General features: G+C 49.3%; 1 protein-coding gene across 11 annotated transcripts in view; it reads right to left on the reverse strand.

Moving 5' to 3' along the window:
* Positions 1 to 80: 80 nt before the first annotated feature.
* The window catches only part of ALPK1 (alpha kinase 1), a 38219-nt gene continuing 21511 nt past the window's right edge, over positions 81 to 16788 (reverse strand). For 7 of the 11 annotated variants that reach the window (XM_063415064.1, XM_063415069.1, XM_063415068.1 and 4 more), the window contains 11 exons: positions 14837 to 15035; positions 13922 to 13981; positions 13205 to 13291; positions 12450 to 12526; positions 11375 to 11470; positions 10888 to 10992; positions 8499 to 10509; positions 8082 to 8235; positions 7382 to 7544; positions 7116 to 7302; positions 5436 to 6872 (listed from right to left, as the gene is read on the reverse strand). In XM_063415064.1, the coding sequence (XP_063271134.1) occupies positions 6676 to 6872; positions 7116 to 7302; positions 7382 to 7544; positions 8082 to 8235; positions 8499 to 10509; positions 10888 to 10992; positions 11375 to 11470; positions 12450 to 12526; positions 13205 to 13291; positions 13922 to 13981; positions 14837 to 15035 (3336 nt within the window). In that variant the 3' untranslated portion in view covers positions 5436 to 6675. Of the gene's footprint in view, positions 4572 to 4949; positions 5250 to 5435; positions 6873 to 7115; positions 7303 to 7381; positions 7545 to 8081; positions 8236 to 8498; positions 10510 to 10887; positions 10993 to 11374; positions 11471 to 12449; positions 12527 to 13204; positions 13292 to 13921; positions 13982 to 14836; positions 15036 to 16788 lie in introns of those variants that run through there. The other 4 variants (XR_010082594.1, XM_063415073.1, XM_063415070.1 and 1 more) reach the window with 4 other exon arrangements.

The raw sequence follows: 16788 nt of genomic DNA on the forward strand, positions 1-16788 counted from the left end.
TTAGGGGACAAGGAACTCCCCCCTTCTTTCAGGAGATTAAAAATAAATCAACAGACTGAAAACCTCAACAGACACGGAACATTACAGCGATCAGCCACACACGTGTTCACATTTATTTATTATAAAGACAGATTTCATGGAAAATATGTATTTTTTGTATAATTTACAGAGTTTATTCTAGTATGTATTTACAGCTGAAGAGCAAAGGGATTGTCCTTGTGATAAAATATAAATAAAAAGCTCTAATTTTCGTAACTTTGGAGTTGCTGCTTTTTCTGCTTTATGTGCCAGTGACCGGGAATTACGGGATTGGGCCTTTCCTTGTCTCTGGTGGAACCAAAGTCCAGTGCGGCCTGATGCCACTGGGTCCATGGGAAACTCTTTCTTTGGGAAACAGCATTAGAGAGAGAGAGAGAGAGAGAGAGAGAATGGGAAGTTCAGTGGAAGTTTTCTGATCATTTACCTTTGGCTCTCAGTAGAGAAGATGCTGACAGCAAATGCAGGATGGATGGATAAAGAGTTACCACGCTTCAGGCTGATGGATTTCACCAAGAAGGCAGTAGGAAATAAATGTTACTGAGGAAAAATGCTTGGGTTAAAAGAGGAAGAATTTCCTCTCTGTGAGGGCCAGATGAATTCCGGGTTGCAGGCAATTCCAGGGGGTTCGGTTCAGCATGCGCGGCACACAGCCAGGGATGTCACTATGGAGGGGGACGCCCAGGCCCTTCAGTCATCGTCCCCGTGCTCCCGGGAGCACTTTGTGACTTCTGGGTACAAACACTTGGAAATCATTAAAAACCAGCAGAGGCGCCTGAGTGTATTAATTAAATAAAATGCTCAGCACGCGAACGCCGCCCGGTGCCCTCCGGACCCTGGGAGCATGAAACCCGGCCCTCGGAGCGACGTCCGCGAAAGGAAGGGGGTGAAAAAGACAAAAAAGAAAAAAAGCCCAAAATGTGTGAAAAGAGAATTAGTGAAATTAGGTTAGGCCAATAAACCGCGCAGGGGTCCCCCCAGCCCCGCAGCCTCGGGCGAGCAGAGCTATCTAGCCTGATCTATTGTTTCCCCCCCTGGCAGGGGGGTTATTGTGTGATAAATAATTCCCTAAAAAAAAAAAAGAAAAAAGTGGGATCATTTGCATAATCACTGCTTTGATGTGGCCAGCAAGATGAAGCTGTGTTCCCCCAAATCTGCCACGGGCCAGGAGGAACAAAACAAGAGGGAGCCTTTCACGGCGCTGGCGGTGTGTGGGGCAGCCCGTGGGGAGCGGGGTTTTCACTCTCACTCGCTTTTAGCGACCCCATTAACTCCAAGTCCAAACTCCAGGAATGCCAAAAAGACGCCGAGTGCTCTCTCCGTCTTTTCTGGTCAGGCCTCATTGTCCTTCCTGGTTTCTCTCCCTCTTCTAAGAGGCACTGGAGTAGGTGCCTCCGGCTCTTCAAAAGGCCGGCATGGATGGGATGCGCTTCCCTCTCGGTGCTGGGGCCACGCGGGAGCCGGAGGGACATCCCGGGCAGCTCAGCCCCACGGTGCTCCCGCAGCTGTCCTCGGGGACCTCGGGGAGGGACGCTGCTCCTTGCCAGGTGCCTCATCCTGGAGGGATTTCCCTGGATCCCAGGTACAGACCCTGCTGGCAGGAGCGTCACCATCCTGCTCGGGCTGTGCCAACGGGAACCACCGTGGGAAAAAGCACACGGCGTGTCGGAGGATGGAGGGGGGGTTGCAGAGGGGTTTGGGGTGGGAGCCACGCCAGCCAAACCTTCCCTGATCCCCGCGGGAGGCTGGCCTCGGTTGGAGATGGCCTCGGAGGAAATGGGCCTGAGGGGGGCAAGGCTGGATGGAGGTGGCAGGACCACACTACCAAAACCTGAGTTGGAGAGGCTGGGTTTGTCACCTAACCCAGTTACCCTCATCCTGATTTTTCCTTTGAATGTGGCCAAAAGTGTTTATTCCCTTTCTTGCCCCTTAATTTGAATTTGTTCTTCTTCTTCGTTTCTTTTTTTTCATGTGTTTCCCTCTTTTCTCTCAGAAGACTGATTTTTGGAGGTGACGGGGAGTCCCCAGAGCCAACTGCAGCCAACCTGGAAGCGGACCAGGAGATGCAAGATGGGCAAACACCTCCTTGGATGATGTCAGGAACCTGGGGGTGGTTTCCATGGCAGCCCCTTGCCCCAGAACATGTGTTTATGATCCTTCTGTGTATTGTATTTTGGCATAAAAGCTCCTCTGCGCCGGCAGGGCTGGAGGGGCAGCTTGAAGGCCCCCAGGGGGGTTTACAGCCCTCCTTGGCATAAGAATGGCCACGAGGAGCCAAACCAGCACCCCAAGGGCTGCCGCACGCTGCCTTTCAAGCAGGCATAAATCTGTCCGCGTAGTGCCATCGTTAAAGAGTCCCCCGACACGGCGCTCAGCTGGCTGGCACGTTTTAAACCCGGTTTTCCTAAAGCCTTACTCAGGTGCCTCAGGTTGGGCTTCCCCCTGGTCCTGTGTTATGTATGGATTTGGCAACCTCAGTTCCCATTCCCCGTGGGCAAAAAGGATCTCAATTATCCATTATACAGTCAATCCCCTGGCACAAGCAGAAATCCCAGAGGGATCTTTTCTGTAACCTGATGTAGGTTGTTGTCTTACCACAAAGCAAAATCTTGTGTTTTAAAGTGTAAGACAGGGTCTTTTGCTCTGACAAGCTGACAATGTAAAGATAAAAGGATGTAAGGATATCCAGCCTTCTACCTGCCACTCTGCAATAGCTGTGCAGGTCCAGCAGAATTCTGGCAGCCTGCTCAGCACCGTGACCTCTCGTACTGAATTCAGATTAAGGAGAAGCAGAACTCCTGCCAGATTTAAAATCAAGCCTCCAAAAACGGATTGGAGAGCGGGGGAAAAAAAAAGAGAAAAAGAAAAAAGAAAAAAGAAAAAAGAAAAAAGAAAAAAGAAAAAAGAAAAAAGAAAAAAGAAAAAAGAAAAAAGAAAAAAGAAAAAAGAAAAAAGAAAAAAGAAAAAAGAAAAAAGGAAAAAGGAAAAAGGAAAAAGGAAAAAGAAAAAAGAGAAAAAAGAAAAAAAATCTCCTTGGAGGGTCACTTTGCAGTGGCTGGGAGGGCACAGGGATGGTGCTGGGGCGGCTGTGACACACAGCCGTCCCCTCTCCCTCGCCTCCCCTCCTCCTCCTTTTATTAAAAAGCAGAGAGACCGGCCCAAAGCTGACGGCATATTTACCTTCATGAGTTTTAAAAAAAGTTAATTACCGCTCGGAGCAAGTTGGTCGGGCTGTCCTGAGCTGTCTTTTATTAGTAGTCGCCTTCATTAATTTCCCTCGCTGGATTTGCTGCTAATAGCTGCCTGGTCCTGGGCAGCACAAAGCAGCATCTGTGCCATTGAGCAGAAAAGCGGGAGTCAGGCAAAGGGGGGCACTGGGGGGGCGACGCCGTTTGCAAATCAACCTCTATTAACGTGATGTCCTGCTCGGAGGGGACGGCAGCCCCGGTAGCCGGCACGACAGTTTGGGCTGCGCGGGGCTGGAACCGAGGGAGGAGAGGCACCTGCTGCCCGCCGGGGGTGCTGCCCTCACCCCGCTCCCGGGCGCTGCCTGTGCGGCCCGGGGAGCCCCGGGTGCTGGGCCTGCCCCTGCGCACCCTGCGGCAGCGTCCCGCCTCAAACAAACTGTTCAAAACTCGGTGTCTTCTGATGGAAGATACACTCTGCCTTAAGAACAGCTTGGCAGAGAAGTTTGGATTAGGGAATGGGATTAAATTCTGTTTGGGCCGGCGGGGGCGGGGGGTGGAGGCACGGCGGGCTCACACGAGCTGGGGCAGCGGGCGACTGCAGAGGCCAACAGCCCCATCTGCTCCCGCTCAGCCCGGGAAGAGGGGAGATGATTTCATCCGAGTGGAAGAAAGGAGGGTGGCGTGTGTCACTCCCGGGAGAGGGGTGAGAGCAGCGCGCTGCTTCCCCGCAGAGCTGGCGGAGGCACCCGTGTGCCGGGGCTTCCCTACGGCAGCAGGCGACAGCAGCAGGCACCAACACCTTGCTGCAGATATCCCGGTTCGGGTTAGCGGGAAGGAGGTGCCGAGGAAGCCGCTGCTGCTGTGTTCTTCCAAGCAGAAGAGATAGGGCAGCACGGGCCGTGGTTCTGTGCCTGAGCCTTTCCCCTTATTCCCCGTGAATAGCTGTGCCTGCTGAAGGCGCTGTGCCTGTCCGGAGCTGGGCTCGGGGGCAGCTGATGCCGGGCTGAGCTGCGCTGCCTCTCATGCAGGGGCTGCCCCACAGCCGGAGGGGTCACTCCGTGCCCGCTCTCTGCCGGCCAGAACGGCCCGGGATGCTGGGAGAGGGAGGCAGGCAAGCTTGGCGCAGCCCTGGATTGTTGGGATAACTCCTTTCCACTGCATCTTTTCAATGAAATATTCCCTGAAGTGCTCCACAGAGTCCTTAGTTATTGGCAAACAAGTGAGAAAATCGTTCTACCTGTCAGCAGGCTTTGGTTGCATGGGCTTGTTCCCTGGATATCAGATTTAATAACTTGGATGCACAAACACGACACACAGCCACCAAGACTCTGCCTTTCACCTGGACACCTGCAGAAAGGGAAGGAGGAAAAACCTCTTTAGGCAAATACCCTCCCTGAAGGACAGGAAAGTGTGTCACCACTGTCACAAGCAGGCCAGTTTTACTAAACACAGGGTGTAAACTCAACTCCTGGGGTTTAGGCAAGAGGAAAAAATGTTTCATGATTCCTCAAGTGTGATGTCCCTACAGTTCGTATTTCACTGTCCCAGTTCCACTTATTTTGTAGAGACTGGCCCTCAATGGTTATGCTGAGTATTTAGGTTGGAATTTGGAGACTGTTACAATTAATCAAGCCCAAAAAGCATCTTGGTAGCACGTTACACAACACAAACCACTAAATCTCCAATGAAAGCTTCCAATTTCTGATTAAAAAAGGAAAAAGTATTCTCGATGTCTCAGTGAGTTCAAATTACTTTATTCTGAGACCAGAGGAAATAGGGTTTTTTTTGTCAGTAACTCCAAGATGAAATTTACAGTCAAAATATTAAATTTTCTATCCTCAGAGTCAACTATTTATTTCCTCACTAATCCCGAATTTACACCATAAACATGAACCAATAATTTAAACTGTGTGTTTGGAGCCATGTGTGCATCCCAGTTCTTCAGGCAATGAGGTGGTAAATCCATGATTTCCAGTATCCTGGATGAAGACAGAGTGCCTGAAACATCTGAAATTGTGCCAAATCCTGTAAAGAGTAAAACCAGTAGAACATGATTCCATGACTTTTTTAACAGGGCACAGGACAAGCTGATCCTTGACCCTACCTTTTACCTGTGAGTAGCTGCAACTTTAGCTGAGGTGGCAAAATGTCTCCTAAAACCAACAAAAGAAATAAGCGACTAGGTGGAAATAGGAGGAAGAAAGCAAAGTATTAAAATTTCACAGGGATGCATTTATTCAGAAACACGTTTAAATACATTTTCTTTCTTTGGGCACGAAGGAGCTGGAAAAGGCACGACTGCTCGGGTCCCGAGAGTGCTGTTGGAGCAGACACGGCGGGGCCGGCTGCTGGCGGTGCATTAGGACACTTTGTTGCGCAGAGATTGTCCGAGAGGTTTTGTTTTGGGTTTAATTGTCTCTATAGAGCAGGGAAAGCTTCTGCAGAGAGGCTTTAACACGGCATCTCCGCCGCCCATTAATTCCCGGGATCTTGCTAACTAGCTTTGTTCGCCCTCCGGAGCCCGGCGCTCGCTGGCCGGAGCACGGAGCTATGCGAGCGCGGCGTTTGTCCCTTAGTTAAAGCCAGCATTTCCCCACTGCCGAGGACAAGGGCGGCCTTTATTGGCTGCACAACAAGATAACGGGCTTAATCTTCCCAGTAACACGTGAGTTTTCATGTATCACTTTAATCTGCGAGACACTGGGCCGAGTGTCCCGTCACATGCCGATTTCACTGTTGTGTGAGCGGCGACTGCCCAGCTCAATGATGGATTGTTTGCTGGCTCTGAACAACAGGCAAGATGGTGAATGCCCCGGGGTGACAGACAGTGTGCAATGGGAACGGCCGCAAATCTGATGGCCCGGTTCAAGTTCACCTGACAAAGCTGGAGCAGTCTGCAGCAGCGCTCGGGAAAGGATTATTCACACTGGCATTATATTTTTGAATGCATTTTTCTCCCTGCGCAGCTGCGCAGCTCCCCAAGACTGAAGGTTTATGCACCATAATAAAGAGATTTAATTTTTTTTTCTCTTCCTTCTCCCTCTTTACACCTAGTTCTAATCAGTTGGCCCAGGGATAGGGCATCTTTCCAAACAACTCGGCACAAACATCACCTAGAAAACAATAGAATTGCTAAAACGCGGGGACAAAAGCCTAAAAACCTCTGCTGGCTGCAGAAACAAAAGGGGATGGTTTTGTTAAAGCAAAGTCTGTTGGGGACCCATCTTTTTGTGGAACTTTGATGCTCTGCTCCCTTTCTCATCGAGAAAACCTCCCCAGAGAAATGATCCCAGCGCTGGGGGGGCAGCAGGACATCGGGGCTTTGGGGGGAAGAGGAGAATGGGAAATGAAGGCAGCTTTTCACTGGCAGCTGGACAAGCTGTTCCCAAAGATGTGTAGGGTAAAACAGCGTCCAGCCCAAGGGCCATTCCGGGGACTGACCTGTGCCAGCCTAGGCCAGCAGCTCCACCGAGGGCCTCGTCAGAGACAGGCAGCTGCAGATCTCGTTGCACTCCACGTGTTGATCATTAAAGAAGTAGGAAATTCCTTTCCTCCCGAAGTTGGAGCGTGAGACGTCTTTGCTATTGAGGGAATGAATCTGGGGGTCTGTGAGGTAGATGAGGCCTTTCCCATTGCCTGTCACCCAGCCTGTGGAGGAAATGGTACATCCTGATATCAAACACCACAGCCTTTGTATTACCACACTCAGGACCCTCTGCCTGGCGTGGCCCTTGCTCTGTTCATGTCACCTCAGTCATTCCCAGTTTCCACCTATGGCTGCAAAAGCAGAACCCTGAGCCACATAGTGAATTTTAATGAAATGAATATCCCAAAGATACCTGTGGGCTAGAATTTGAGTGTGAAAGGCAGAAACATCACTGTCATACACACCCTGAAGGTCGACGACAACGTCAGTTCTGTTGGAGAACTCATAGGAGAAGTGGCCGTAAGCCAGACCATACTCTGTGGCTTTGTACTCATTCTTCACCACATTGGTGTTGTTGGACAGCTTCACAAACTCCCCGAGGATGTAGGGCTCCACACTCACACACCCTTTTATAGTTCTGTCTTCCAGTATCTGAAAGGAGACAGCCTCACTGCTACTACAATTGACCCAAGACACCTTTCCTTGGAATCGCTTACAAGACATTTCTTACCAGGAGCACTGCAGAGGGGATATAAAAGATTTGGGTAGGGACCTTCTGCTCATACAGCCTCTTGTTGAACTCCGTCACGTAGTACTGGGCGGTCATTTGTCGCTCCACATCACTGAAATGATGGAGGAGTCCTTTTTCTTCTTTATATTCCTTCCCAACATACCTAAACAAAAGGAGAAGGGTCTGGAGTGGTGTTTGTTCTGTGATACAGGAACATCACTGCAAAGTGGAACTTGTCAGAAGTTGTAGGTGATGCATTTAAAATGGCTGTGATTATAACTGGGTAGAATTATTTTATTTTCTATGTCATACAGGTGAAAAATTATGAATCAAATCCTGGGATGGGGGTTTCATAACACTGGAATGTTTAAAGTCAACTCTTCTTGACTCCCAAGGCAGACCTGACTCAGAGGTATTAAAATACTGTTCTACATCCATAAAAATTCATAAGCCACTTCTAGTCATGATCTGAACTCTGCCATTAGCTGTTAGAAGCCAACAGTAAAGCAGCTTTTCCTTCCCAGAAATTAAAAGGTAGAGTTACACGGAGTGGTGAGAAAGATTGCCAAAATGTCCAACACATTTGGGAAAGCCATAAAACATTCTTGCTATAGCAAATCTTACTGGACAGTTTTTATCCATATTTATTAATAAGCAGCACTGATAAACACTCTGTTTCAGAAATCTGCTAGGTCCATACCTTCCCAGGCTTTCCTCTTGGTGCAGGAAGTGTATCCAAAAGGCTCTTCTCTGCTTGCCTTCCTTGGCCACGTTCAGGTAGTCCCCGATGAACACGGCTGTCTCCTGGCCCGTCCACAGCCCTGATTTCTTGGAGTATTTCAGAAGAAGAGCAGCTACAGAAAATAAAACACCACAGGTAAAAGGGAGAAATCCACAGGACTGCTCTGAGCCTGAGGACTGGCTGTTATTTATGATTAACTTAATGATCATTATCCTAAGCAGTTTTCAGGGATGGCATGTGGATTCTAAACTAAAGGAAAGGGGTAGAAATCGATAAAAAATTAAATCCTAATAAATGCTGACTGAAATATTGTGTTAAAAAGCCTGAGTCAAGCTTGTTCTCTGTGGAGGCACACGTTGCTGTGTGGGAACTCACAGTAGGCTTTGTGAAGCATGTTGGTCCTAAAAATCCCAGTGGGCATCAGTCTCTGGACAAGCCAATTATGCTCCACCCCTGCCAGAAGCTGCTTGTAATCATCATCCCTCAGAAACCGAGCATCCAGGATCTCCTCCTTCGTTCTCCCAGGCGTGAAGGCAAAACCACTTCCCCTTGGGACTGAACCTTCAGGGGAGCTCGTGGGCATCTGTGCTGATTTGATCCACAAACTCAGAGAGGAACTGGATTGTCTCTTGCTGCTGACCACATCCCAAGACTTCTCCTCATCTTCTTCTGTAGTGGCACAGTCAAAGTGCTTGGTTGTGGATATCTTTTCCCAGGAGGGCAAAGCTGCTGGCACACTGGGAGTTGCTTCTTTCTTTGGAGCCAGTGCTGTAGGATGATTGTTTACTAAGTCTCCTGTACTGATGAGCTCAAATTCAGTGTCATCTACTGTTTCTGCCTGAATGTCAACTTGAGGCACTTGGAGAGATCTGTTCTCCAGCCTGGCAGATTTCCCCACCCAGTCACACACAGAGGAGTCACTGCCCGTTTTTGGCCCGATGTTTGTTGATGGTACAGAAGTGCCCCTGTTTTGGGGGGGCTGTGCCTCACACGAGGGGTTCTCAGTGCTATCTGCAGCTTCTCTTGGGTGGACCCACTCCAAGTGACCAATGCCTCCCTCCCTGCTGCTGTCCTTGGTCCTGCAGCTTAGCTCCTCACAGGAAAAGGATTTCTCCTCCTCCTCCTCCTGCCCTGTAGGAACAGAGGAAAAGACAGAGAGGGAAGGAAACTCATTGTTCGAGCCCTTTGCTTTGTTTTCTGCAGAGCTCCTTCCATGGTGTCTTCCCTCCTGCAGCTCCTCTCCACAGAGATGCTCCTTCTCCACCACCCTCCCTGCTCGAGATGCACACCCCTGTGAGGAATGCTGAGGAGACTCCCCGCAGGCACGGAGGGACTCCCGAGGAGCAGGATGCCAGGCTCCAGGAGGCAGCGAGCACAAGGGCACATCCTGACCGTCTCCATCGGATTCTGTGGTGCAGCACTGCTCCTCCACTGAGCCCTTCTCCCCTTGCTGCCTGTCCCTGAGAGACTCTCTGCTGCTCTTACAGCTCAGCTCCTCCCAGCTGGAACAGGAACCAGATTTAGACAGCTTGCACCAAGAGTTATCAGAAGTAGTGCTTTGGTTCCCGTTTTGCCCTCTGCTGAAAACATCACTTTCGCTGCTTATTTTAATTTCTAATGGCTCAATCTCTTCTTCGAAGGAAATTTTCATCACACCAGAGCCAATGTCCTGGTTTCTTTGGCCACTGAGTCCCTCTGAGCCGCTTCCTGCTGTTGGTGAGTTCGGGATTTTCACAGCACCTCTCCTCTGGTGAACTGTGTCTTCGGTAGTACACACGGTGTCTGTGGTATTGGTCTCTGTTCTTAAGGTTGTGATACAAGCTCCCACCTGGATTTCTCCCAGTGTGGTTTTACGAATCCTGCAAGTCTTCTCAAACACTTGGCACACCGACAGGTGATGCTGGGAATGCTTGGCAAGGATTTTCTCAAAGCTGCTTTCCCCTTGCAGGACAGGTTTTTGTACCGAGCCTTTATAACTGTCTGGGACATGAGACCTGGGGTCGGAATTCTGGAAGCTTCCCACTCGCAGGCGCTTCCTCACGGATGCGATCAGAGACATGATCTGTTTGGCAAGCGCCCCTTTATCTTCCTCCTCTGGGAACAAGGTGCTGTAGGAGTACAGCTTTCCCAGGGCTTCCCTGCACAGCTGCGTGACCTCACGGAGCTCGTGGCTCTCTCCGTAGAGCCACCGGTGCACGGTGGCGAGGCAGAAGGCAGCTTTGATGAAACTGTGCAGCTCCTGCTTGCTGGTGATGGCACTCTGCTCGTCCTTGGTGAGGAGCCCGATCTCAAAGGATTCCTTGGCCTCAGACAAGTAGAACTCTCTCTTTTCTGGGGGGCAGTCCTTGGAGTGACTGTAGGACAGCAGACACATCCCACGGATGTTCTGGGAGGGGATCAAAGAGGAATGAAGGAATTAAAACCAAGTTTCTTTCCCTTAAATTATTTGAGGCAAAAGTCGGCTCTAACTGCCTGCTGCTATGTTTCCTGGAGGAAATAAACTTCCTCTTTTTTTTTCTTTGAAATACAGCTGCAGTTCTAGGAGAAGCAGCACTCCCAGGGCTCAAAAGCCCATCCTCACTCTGTGCATAGCTTTCCTGACTGCAGTTCAGAGCAATCTGTACCCCATGTAACCAACCAAACCCTCAACACAGACAGATACCCTGTGGGATGCACTGTTTAGAAGCCACGTTAGAGCTGAATTTAGCAGCCTGGAGTGTTCCCCTGCACAGACCCCACTCCCAGAGGGAGGAGCAGCACTCACCACGGCCGTGAGGACAAACAGGGGGGTGTACTGGCTGTAGGCAGCTGCCAGCTTGCAGGCCTCAGCCGCCGATAACAGGCGGTGGCTGAACTCCCGCAGGAGGCTCTGACGAGATAAAAAAAAGGAAAAACAAACATGAGGAAAAACCTCAGCTCAAGGACTTTATTTCCAAATACATGGGGCCTGGTAGGCAGGGACAAAAACTTCTTAAACAGCAGCCTGGTCTGTTTCTGCAAGACTCTTTTTGCTAAGGTTTACCATGGATACATCACTTCTGACTCTATAAATATTCTAAATATATACACTGTATAAAATACTCCTAATATGTTCCTTTTCCTGAAGCCATCTCCCATCTCAGTGCTACTGAACTTTCTCACTGGGAGCAATGGAAGTTTCTTCATCCCTCTCAGCACAGCAGAAGAAATGTGTGGGTGAATTTGAGACCACCTGAAGAATTCACACACACAAACCCCAAACCAAGTCTCACCAGGTCAATGTCATCATTGTTTTTGAAGCGTGCATAATCCTGCTCATTCATGGAACAAAAGATGTCTGCCATAATGCCCAACGATGTGGCAATTCCCTGAAAGAGAAATGAAAAATTCTCCTAGTGGGCTTTCCCCCCTGTATTTTTAATTTTACTGCTCTGCTGCATAGGACGTGCCAGAATAACAGAAAAACAAACACACAAACAAGATCCAAAGAGAAGCAGGGCTAAGAAATTCAGAGATGTCATCTTGGTATGGTTTTATTAATTTCACTTGCAGGAAGTATAATCTGGGAGACCCGATGCCACCTAAGGGCCTGCCTGGCCAAATAATTAAGAAAACCAGGTATGCTTCCACAAAATTCTCTGCAGAATTCCCTGCTGCTCCTGAAATGGAGAACACAGAAATGTTCTGAGCTTGAGGTCAAGCTTTAAGACATGGCAGACAAGAGGTGACAAGGTCTGGGTTTGTGGGATATCTAATGCTGGGGTCCAATTACAAACCCTCTCCAAGCATCACCTGAGGACTTGCCAGGCTTAGGCTCAAATTCCTGTTTAGCTACGGACACACGGTGCGACTGCTGCTTCATCTCCAGTGGAAGATTAGCGCTGCCCAGCCTCACAAAGGTGTTAAGGACAGGCATGGTGGCTTTGTGAGGTGTTCAGGTCCTGCAGGGCCAGGGGAATCCACCCCCACCACAGACACCACAGAGCAGCTCTGCAAACAGACGTGCTTGGGGAAAACATTAGTTCTAATCCTAAGAAACAGCTAAAATCTGTGGCTGCACTCTGGAATCAGTCCGTCCTTGTCAGAGGCACCAGAGGCATCCTCGGGGATGGTTCACTTCAGATGGTTCTGCTTAATGAGAAGTATTGCTTTCATCCCCCTGCAGGGAAAAAACAAGTGTGGCAAGGCCGTGCATGCACGCGGAAAGAACGCGGAATACAGACTTTGCACTGCCTGTTAACCCTGGCTGAGGTGTGTAATCGAAACGCTGCTGCTGAAGGAAACAAAAGCTAAGCTGCAGTGATTACTGGACTGGCAGGGAGATGCAGAGTGGAAAGGAAACGCTACCTTTTTATCTGGCTGAGGAAGTTTGAAGTATCCCACGACTGAAGCCCAGATCAACTCTGCTGCCTCATACCACATCCCTGCGACAAACCAGAAAAGAGGCACTGAGCAGGTGACTGCCAAGGATGGCTTTCCTTTGCTTATTTTACACCTTGGGTCCCCAGAATAGGACAAAACCATGCCCTGGCATGTTCTGCTTCAGTGATTCCGACCATTTATGAATTTCCCTTAGCTTTTGGCTGTGCATAAACACCCATTTTGTCCTCACAGAAGACTTCAGCTCCACAGCCATGGAAGAGTTGGTGTCTCACACCAAAAGCACAAAATGAAGGCTGCTGCCTCAAGAGCCAAACCCTAAATATAAAAGTCCATCCTGTTGAAAATCAGGGATTTCCCTGTCTTGAGAGAGGACATTGCTGGGATGTCCCTGTGATAAACTACTGCCTGCCTTTGGGAATAGTGAATTTGGGACAAGCATTAATATGGAGTGGCCCAGGGAAAAAGGGAATATTTCAGATTGTTCCTTGGCGTCAGGTGACATCAGTAATGAAATGATAATTCCTGCAATATAGTTACTTGGCACATGGCTCCAGGCCCTTGCTGCAAAGAAATGGGAGTGCAGCTCATCCTCTGTGCCTGTTAAGGGTATAGGGTGTTCACCACAAGCCAAAATTCTGACATGTGCCCAGTGTAACATTTTAAAGGGGAAAAAACACCGGGGGAAATCTTGAGCAGAAGCTTTTAGAACAGAGCCTCACCAAGCTTTTGCAGAATCTGTCCCCTGATTTGTAAGCAGACTGCCTGAACAAGAATCCGATCGCTCTCCTCAGCGTATCGCCAGGTTCCTGCAGGAAGAGTGGGAAAACTCGGCATGGAATGAAAAATACTCCTGTCATTCTCAGCCTCCAAGGGTGACCTGAACCCCAGCAAACTGCCAGGATTCTCCTCCTTGCACGGAGGCCCTTTCCATAAGAGGATCTCAGCTTCTCATGGAAAAGAGACCAACAGAACCCTGAACTGCCTCAATTTTCACAGCTGTATAGCAACCTGAATATACCCACTAAAGAAACCCCAAAGAAAGGAAAATAAAACATATGGAATAAAGTATCTGTTTAGTCTGTACAGTCAGTGGGAATGTGAAGGACAAACATTACTCCAACAACCTGGATTTTTGAGGTGATAGAGTTGTCTTAGTTTTCTGCATCACTCAGTTGCTTGAAATTGCTGCACAGGTTAAACCTCTCTATTCAGAATATTTTCCCACTCAAGTTAAGGTTTACAAGGATGAATGATGGAAATTTCAAAAGTAATGTTTTGACATCTTAGGAGAGAATGGTGAATAAAGAGAAGTGTGATGTGAGGAGTCATTACTGGGGTTAGTTTGGGTTATTTGAGGCTGGTATAACTGCTAAAAATGGCATCAAAAATTGCACCATAATAGCAAGTATGAAATTGGAAAAGAAATTTATACATACCTGTTGCTCCGTTGTCATTAATCAGGCTGCTTAGGATATATTCAGCTTTTAAAAGTTTACCTGATTGAAAATTAAAGGGAAAGATGCATAGAAAGTGAACATAAAAATGTATTGTGGCATGATGTGAATAAAAATACTCCTCAGGTATCACCTGCACAAAGAACTGCTGCTGTCCATAGCCAGAAATGCACATGCCCCACCTTCTGTAATATGTGGTTGCACAGTAACATGAAATTGTGCATGTATCTGGTTTATTTGACACATGACACATTCCTGGAAGATTGTTGGGATTCCCAGCTCGTTTCCCTCCCAGAAGAAAGCAGTCGAGCCTGCTCCCTTCAGCAGCAATGCTTCTGGATTCTGTCCCAAAGAAACCTGGCCTTTGGAAACCTATTTAGGTCTGACTGGGAGTGGCTTGACATCCCACCATGGAAAGCACAGCCACAGGAAGATGTGTTAAAAGCCCTTCAGGTGTTGTCCGTGTTACAGGAATGATGGAATTTCATTTTTTTATCCTGGAGGAGTTGTAATCTGCATTGTTTGCTTAGCTAAGTGGCCTCACTGAAATATAAAAAGCAGCTGGGACAGTGTCGAGAAAATGCCAGGATTCTAATTTCCTTTTTCAAGGCCCTTGGTCAGGAGTACAGCAATTCACATATCCTTGTTTGAAACCAGCAGGGAAGGTTTGTTAAGGAACAAAAGCTCCAATTAGTATTTTCCACACCCTTTCACAATTTTCTCTCCTGCTTTTGGCTCTGAAACCCTTTATACCGGCCCCTTTGTGCTAGTGAGAGGAGCCGGGAGGGCTCAGGGGGGCCGGGAGCGGGCAGGGCGTTGGGGAGGATGGCACCATGAGCGTGTCACCGCAGCGAGGGAGCGGCGAGGGAGCGGCGGGGCCCGCGGGCACAGCGGTACCGGCGCTGGCGGCCAGGCGAGCCCGGCGGATGAGCAGCTGCGGGCTGAGCGGAGCGCAGGGCTGCAGCCGGTGCAGCCCCTTGGCGATGCGCAGGAGCCCGCTGGACGCGTCGATCCAGTACAGGAAGCGGTCGATCAGGAACACCACGGCGGTGGCCGTGCAGCAGTCCCGGACCAGGATGGAGGCCTTCAGATAAGCCTGAAAAAAACACGCAGGCATCCTCAGGGAAACGCACCTCCAGCGGCTCAGAGAGCAGAGAATGTTCTGCTTCAGCAACCCTGTTCCTCACCACACTTTCATTTTTAGGACAGGGAGCTGCCAGCTGTTTATTTTGTTTGAGCTGTAGATATAATTCTTGATTTTTTTTGGGAGGGGAGACACACACTGTCTTTTTTAATATTTTCTGACTTTTGGAACTGCAGAATTTGGTGGTCTGCTAACGAATTTAAGTCATGCCCAGCAGCAATTGGTTGAGAAGGGGTGTGGAGTGAGACTGGGCAGGCTGGATATGGTCCCTGTAGCCACTGTCCTCTCTGGAGCTCAGGCCGTGCACTGCTCTGCACACCACAAACAGGAAAACGGGCCGCGAATCCGATGTTTGTCCCCTGCAGGCCACCCCTAATGACTCCGAAGTGTCTGTGAACTCTCCTGGACTCCCACAGCCCTGAGCCATTGCACCCGCACGGGGAACTGTCAGAATTCCTGAGATCCTTGCTGCTGCCAGGACAGGGCGCCGGCAGGGACAGCCGTAGGAGACACACATGTGACACACATGACTTCAGCACAGGTGCAGAAGTGAGCCTGGGGACATTTGCCAAAGGCCCACCACTTCCCACGCTGGCAGGGCCTGGTGTTCCCGCCCGGTGGAGCGAGGAGGTGCTCCACACACTGACACCCAGGAGATTACCTTTCCAGAGACTGCCCAGAAATCTTTGTCCAAATCCCCACTAGAGCATCAGGCAGCACCCTCTGAGGTGTGCAGGAAGAAGCCCATGTCAATCTGGGGAAGAGCCTATGGCATGAAGGCCGGCTTGCAGCACCTATCCATGGCAAGCATTTCCCAGCTTGTTTGCACCTCAGCAAGGCGGATTTGTAGAAATTTCCTTTTTTTTTTTTTCCTTTCCTTTTTTTTTTTTCCTTTCCTCACCCGAGTTAGATTTTTCTAAGAGGATGGCACTTGAAAAGGATTCCTGAAGCTCCGGCAGGCACAACTCTGCTTGTGCCGGCCAACAATGGAGGAATCTCCCTCTGCAAGCACCTGTAAACTGACACTGCAAACCAGCCATTCCAAATGCTCATCAACAGGCCATATATTTAAGCACAGAGCATCGCCTAATCTATTTTTTTTCCTCCCCTTCTTCCTTTAATAGATCGGAGCACAAAAGCCTGAGAGAGGGTGACCTACCAAACAAAAGGGCCTTTGAGTTCCTAGGAAAAGTAGACTTGGAGGAGGATGGAAGGAATCCAAGTGGCCCTATTATTTCCACTTGCACTAATTAGACATTTTTCTGTCAGCTATTGAGCACTGCTGAGAGGCCAAACTCACTGAATTCATTTCTAAAGTGTTTACAGAAGTTTGCATCTGTTTGTGTCTCTTCAGGAGGAAAATAAGCACTTCAATAGCATTGTGGAAAATCTAAACGAAGCATCCTATTCTGAAGGGCTTGGCAGTCTTGCAGCTGCATAATTTAACTCCCCGCTCAATGCCGAAACCTCTTGTGTCCCTCTCCAAACCCAAATGGACACAAGATGTAGAAAAGTCAAGCCAGGGGGAGAAACGGGGCTATTTTTTTGGGCGGCAGGGCCGCATGCTGTGTGGCACACAGGGTTCCGTGTCAGCCTCTGCAGCGACGTCCCCCCACCCCCGTTCCGAGCAGGACACCAAGAAATTAATACCCGCTCCTTTCATTCCCTGCCAACTCGTGTGGCTGGAAAATTCCTCAGCACCTCC

This window comes from Prinia subflava, chromosome 18, assembly GCF_021018805.1.
Source record: "Prinia subflava isolate CZ2003 ecotype Zambia chromosome 18, Cam_Psub_1.2, whole genome shotgun sequence".
Classification (NCBI taxonomy): domain Eukaryota; kingdom Metazoa; phylum Chordata; class Aves; order Passeriformes; family Cisticolidae; genus Prinia; species Prinia subflava.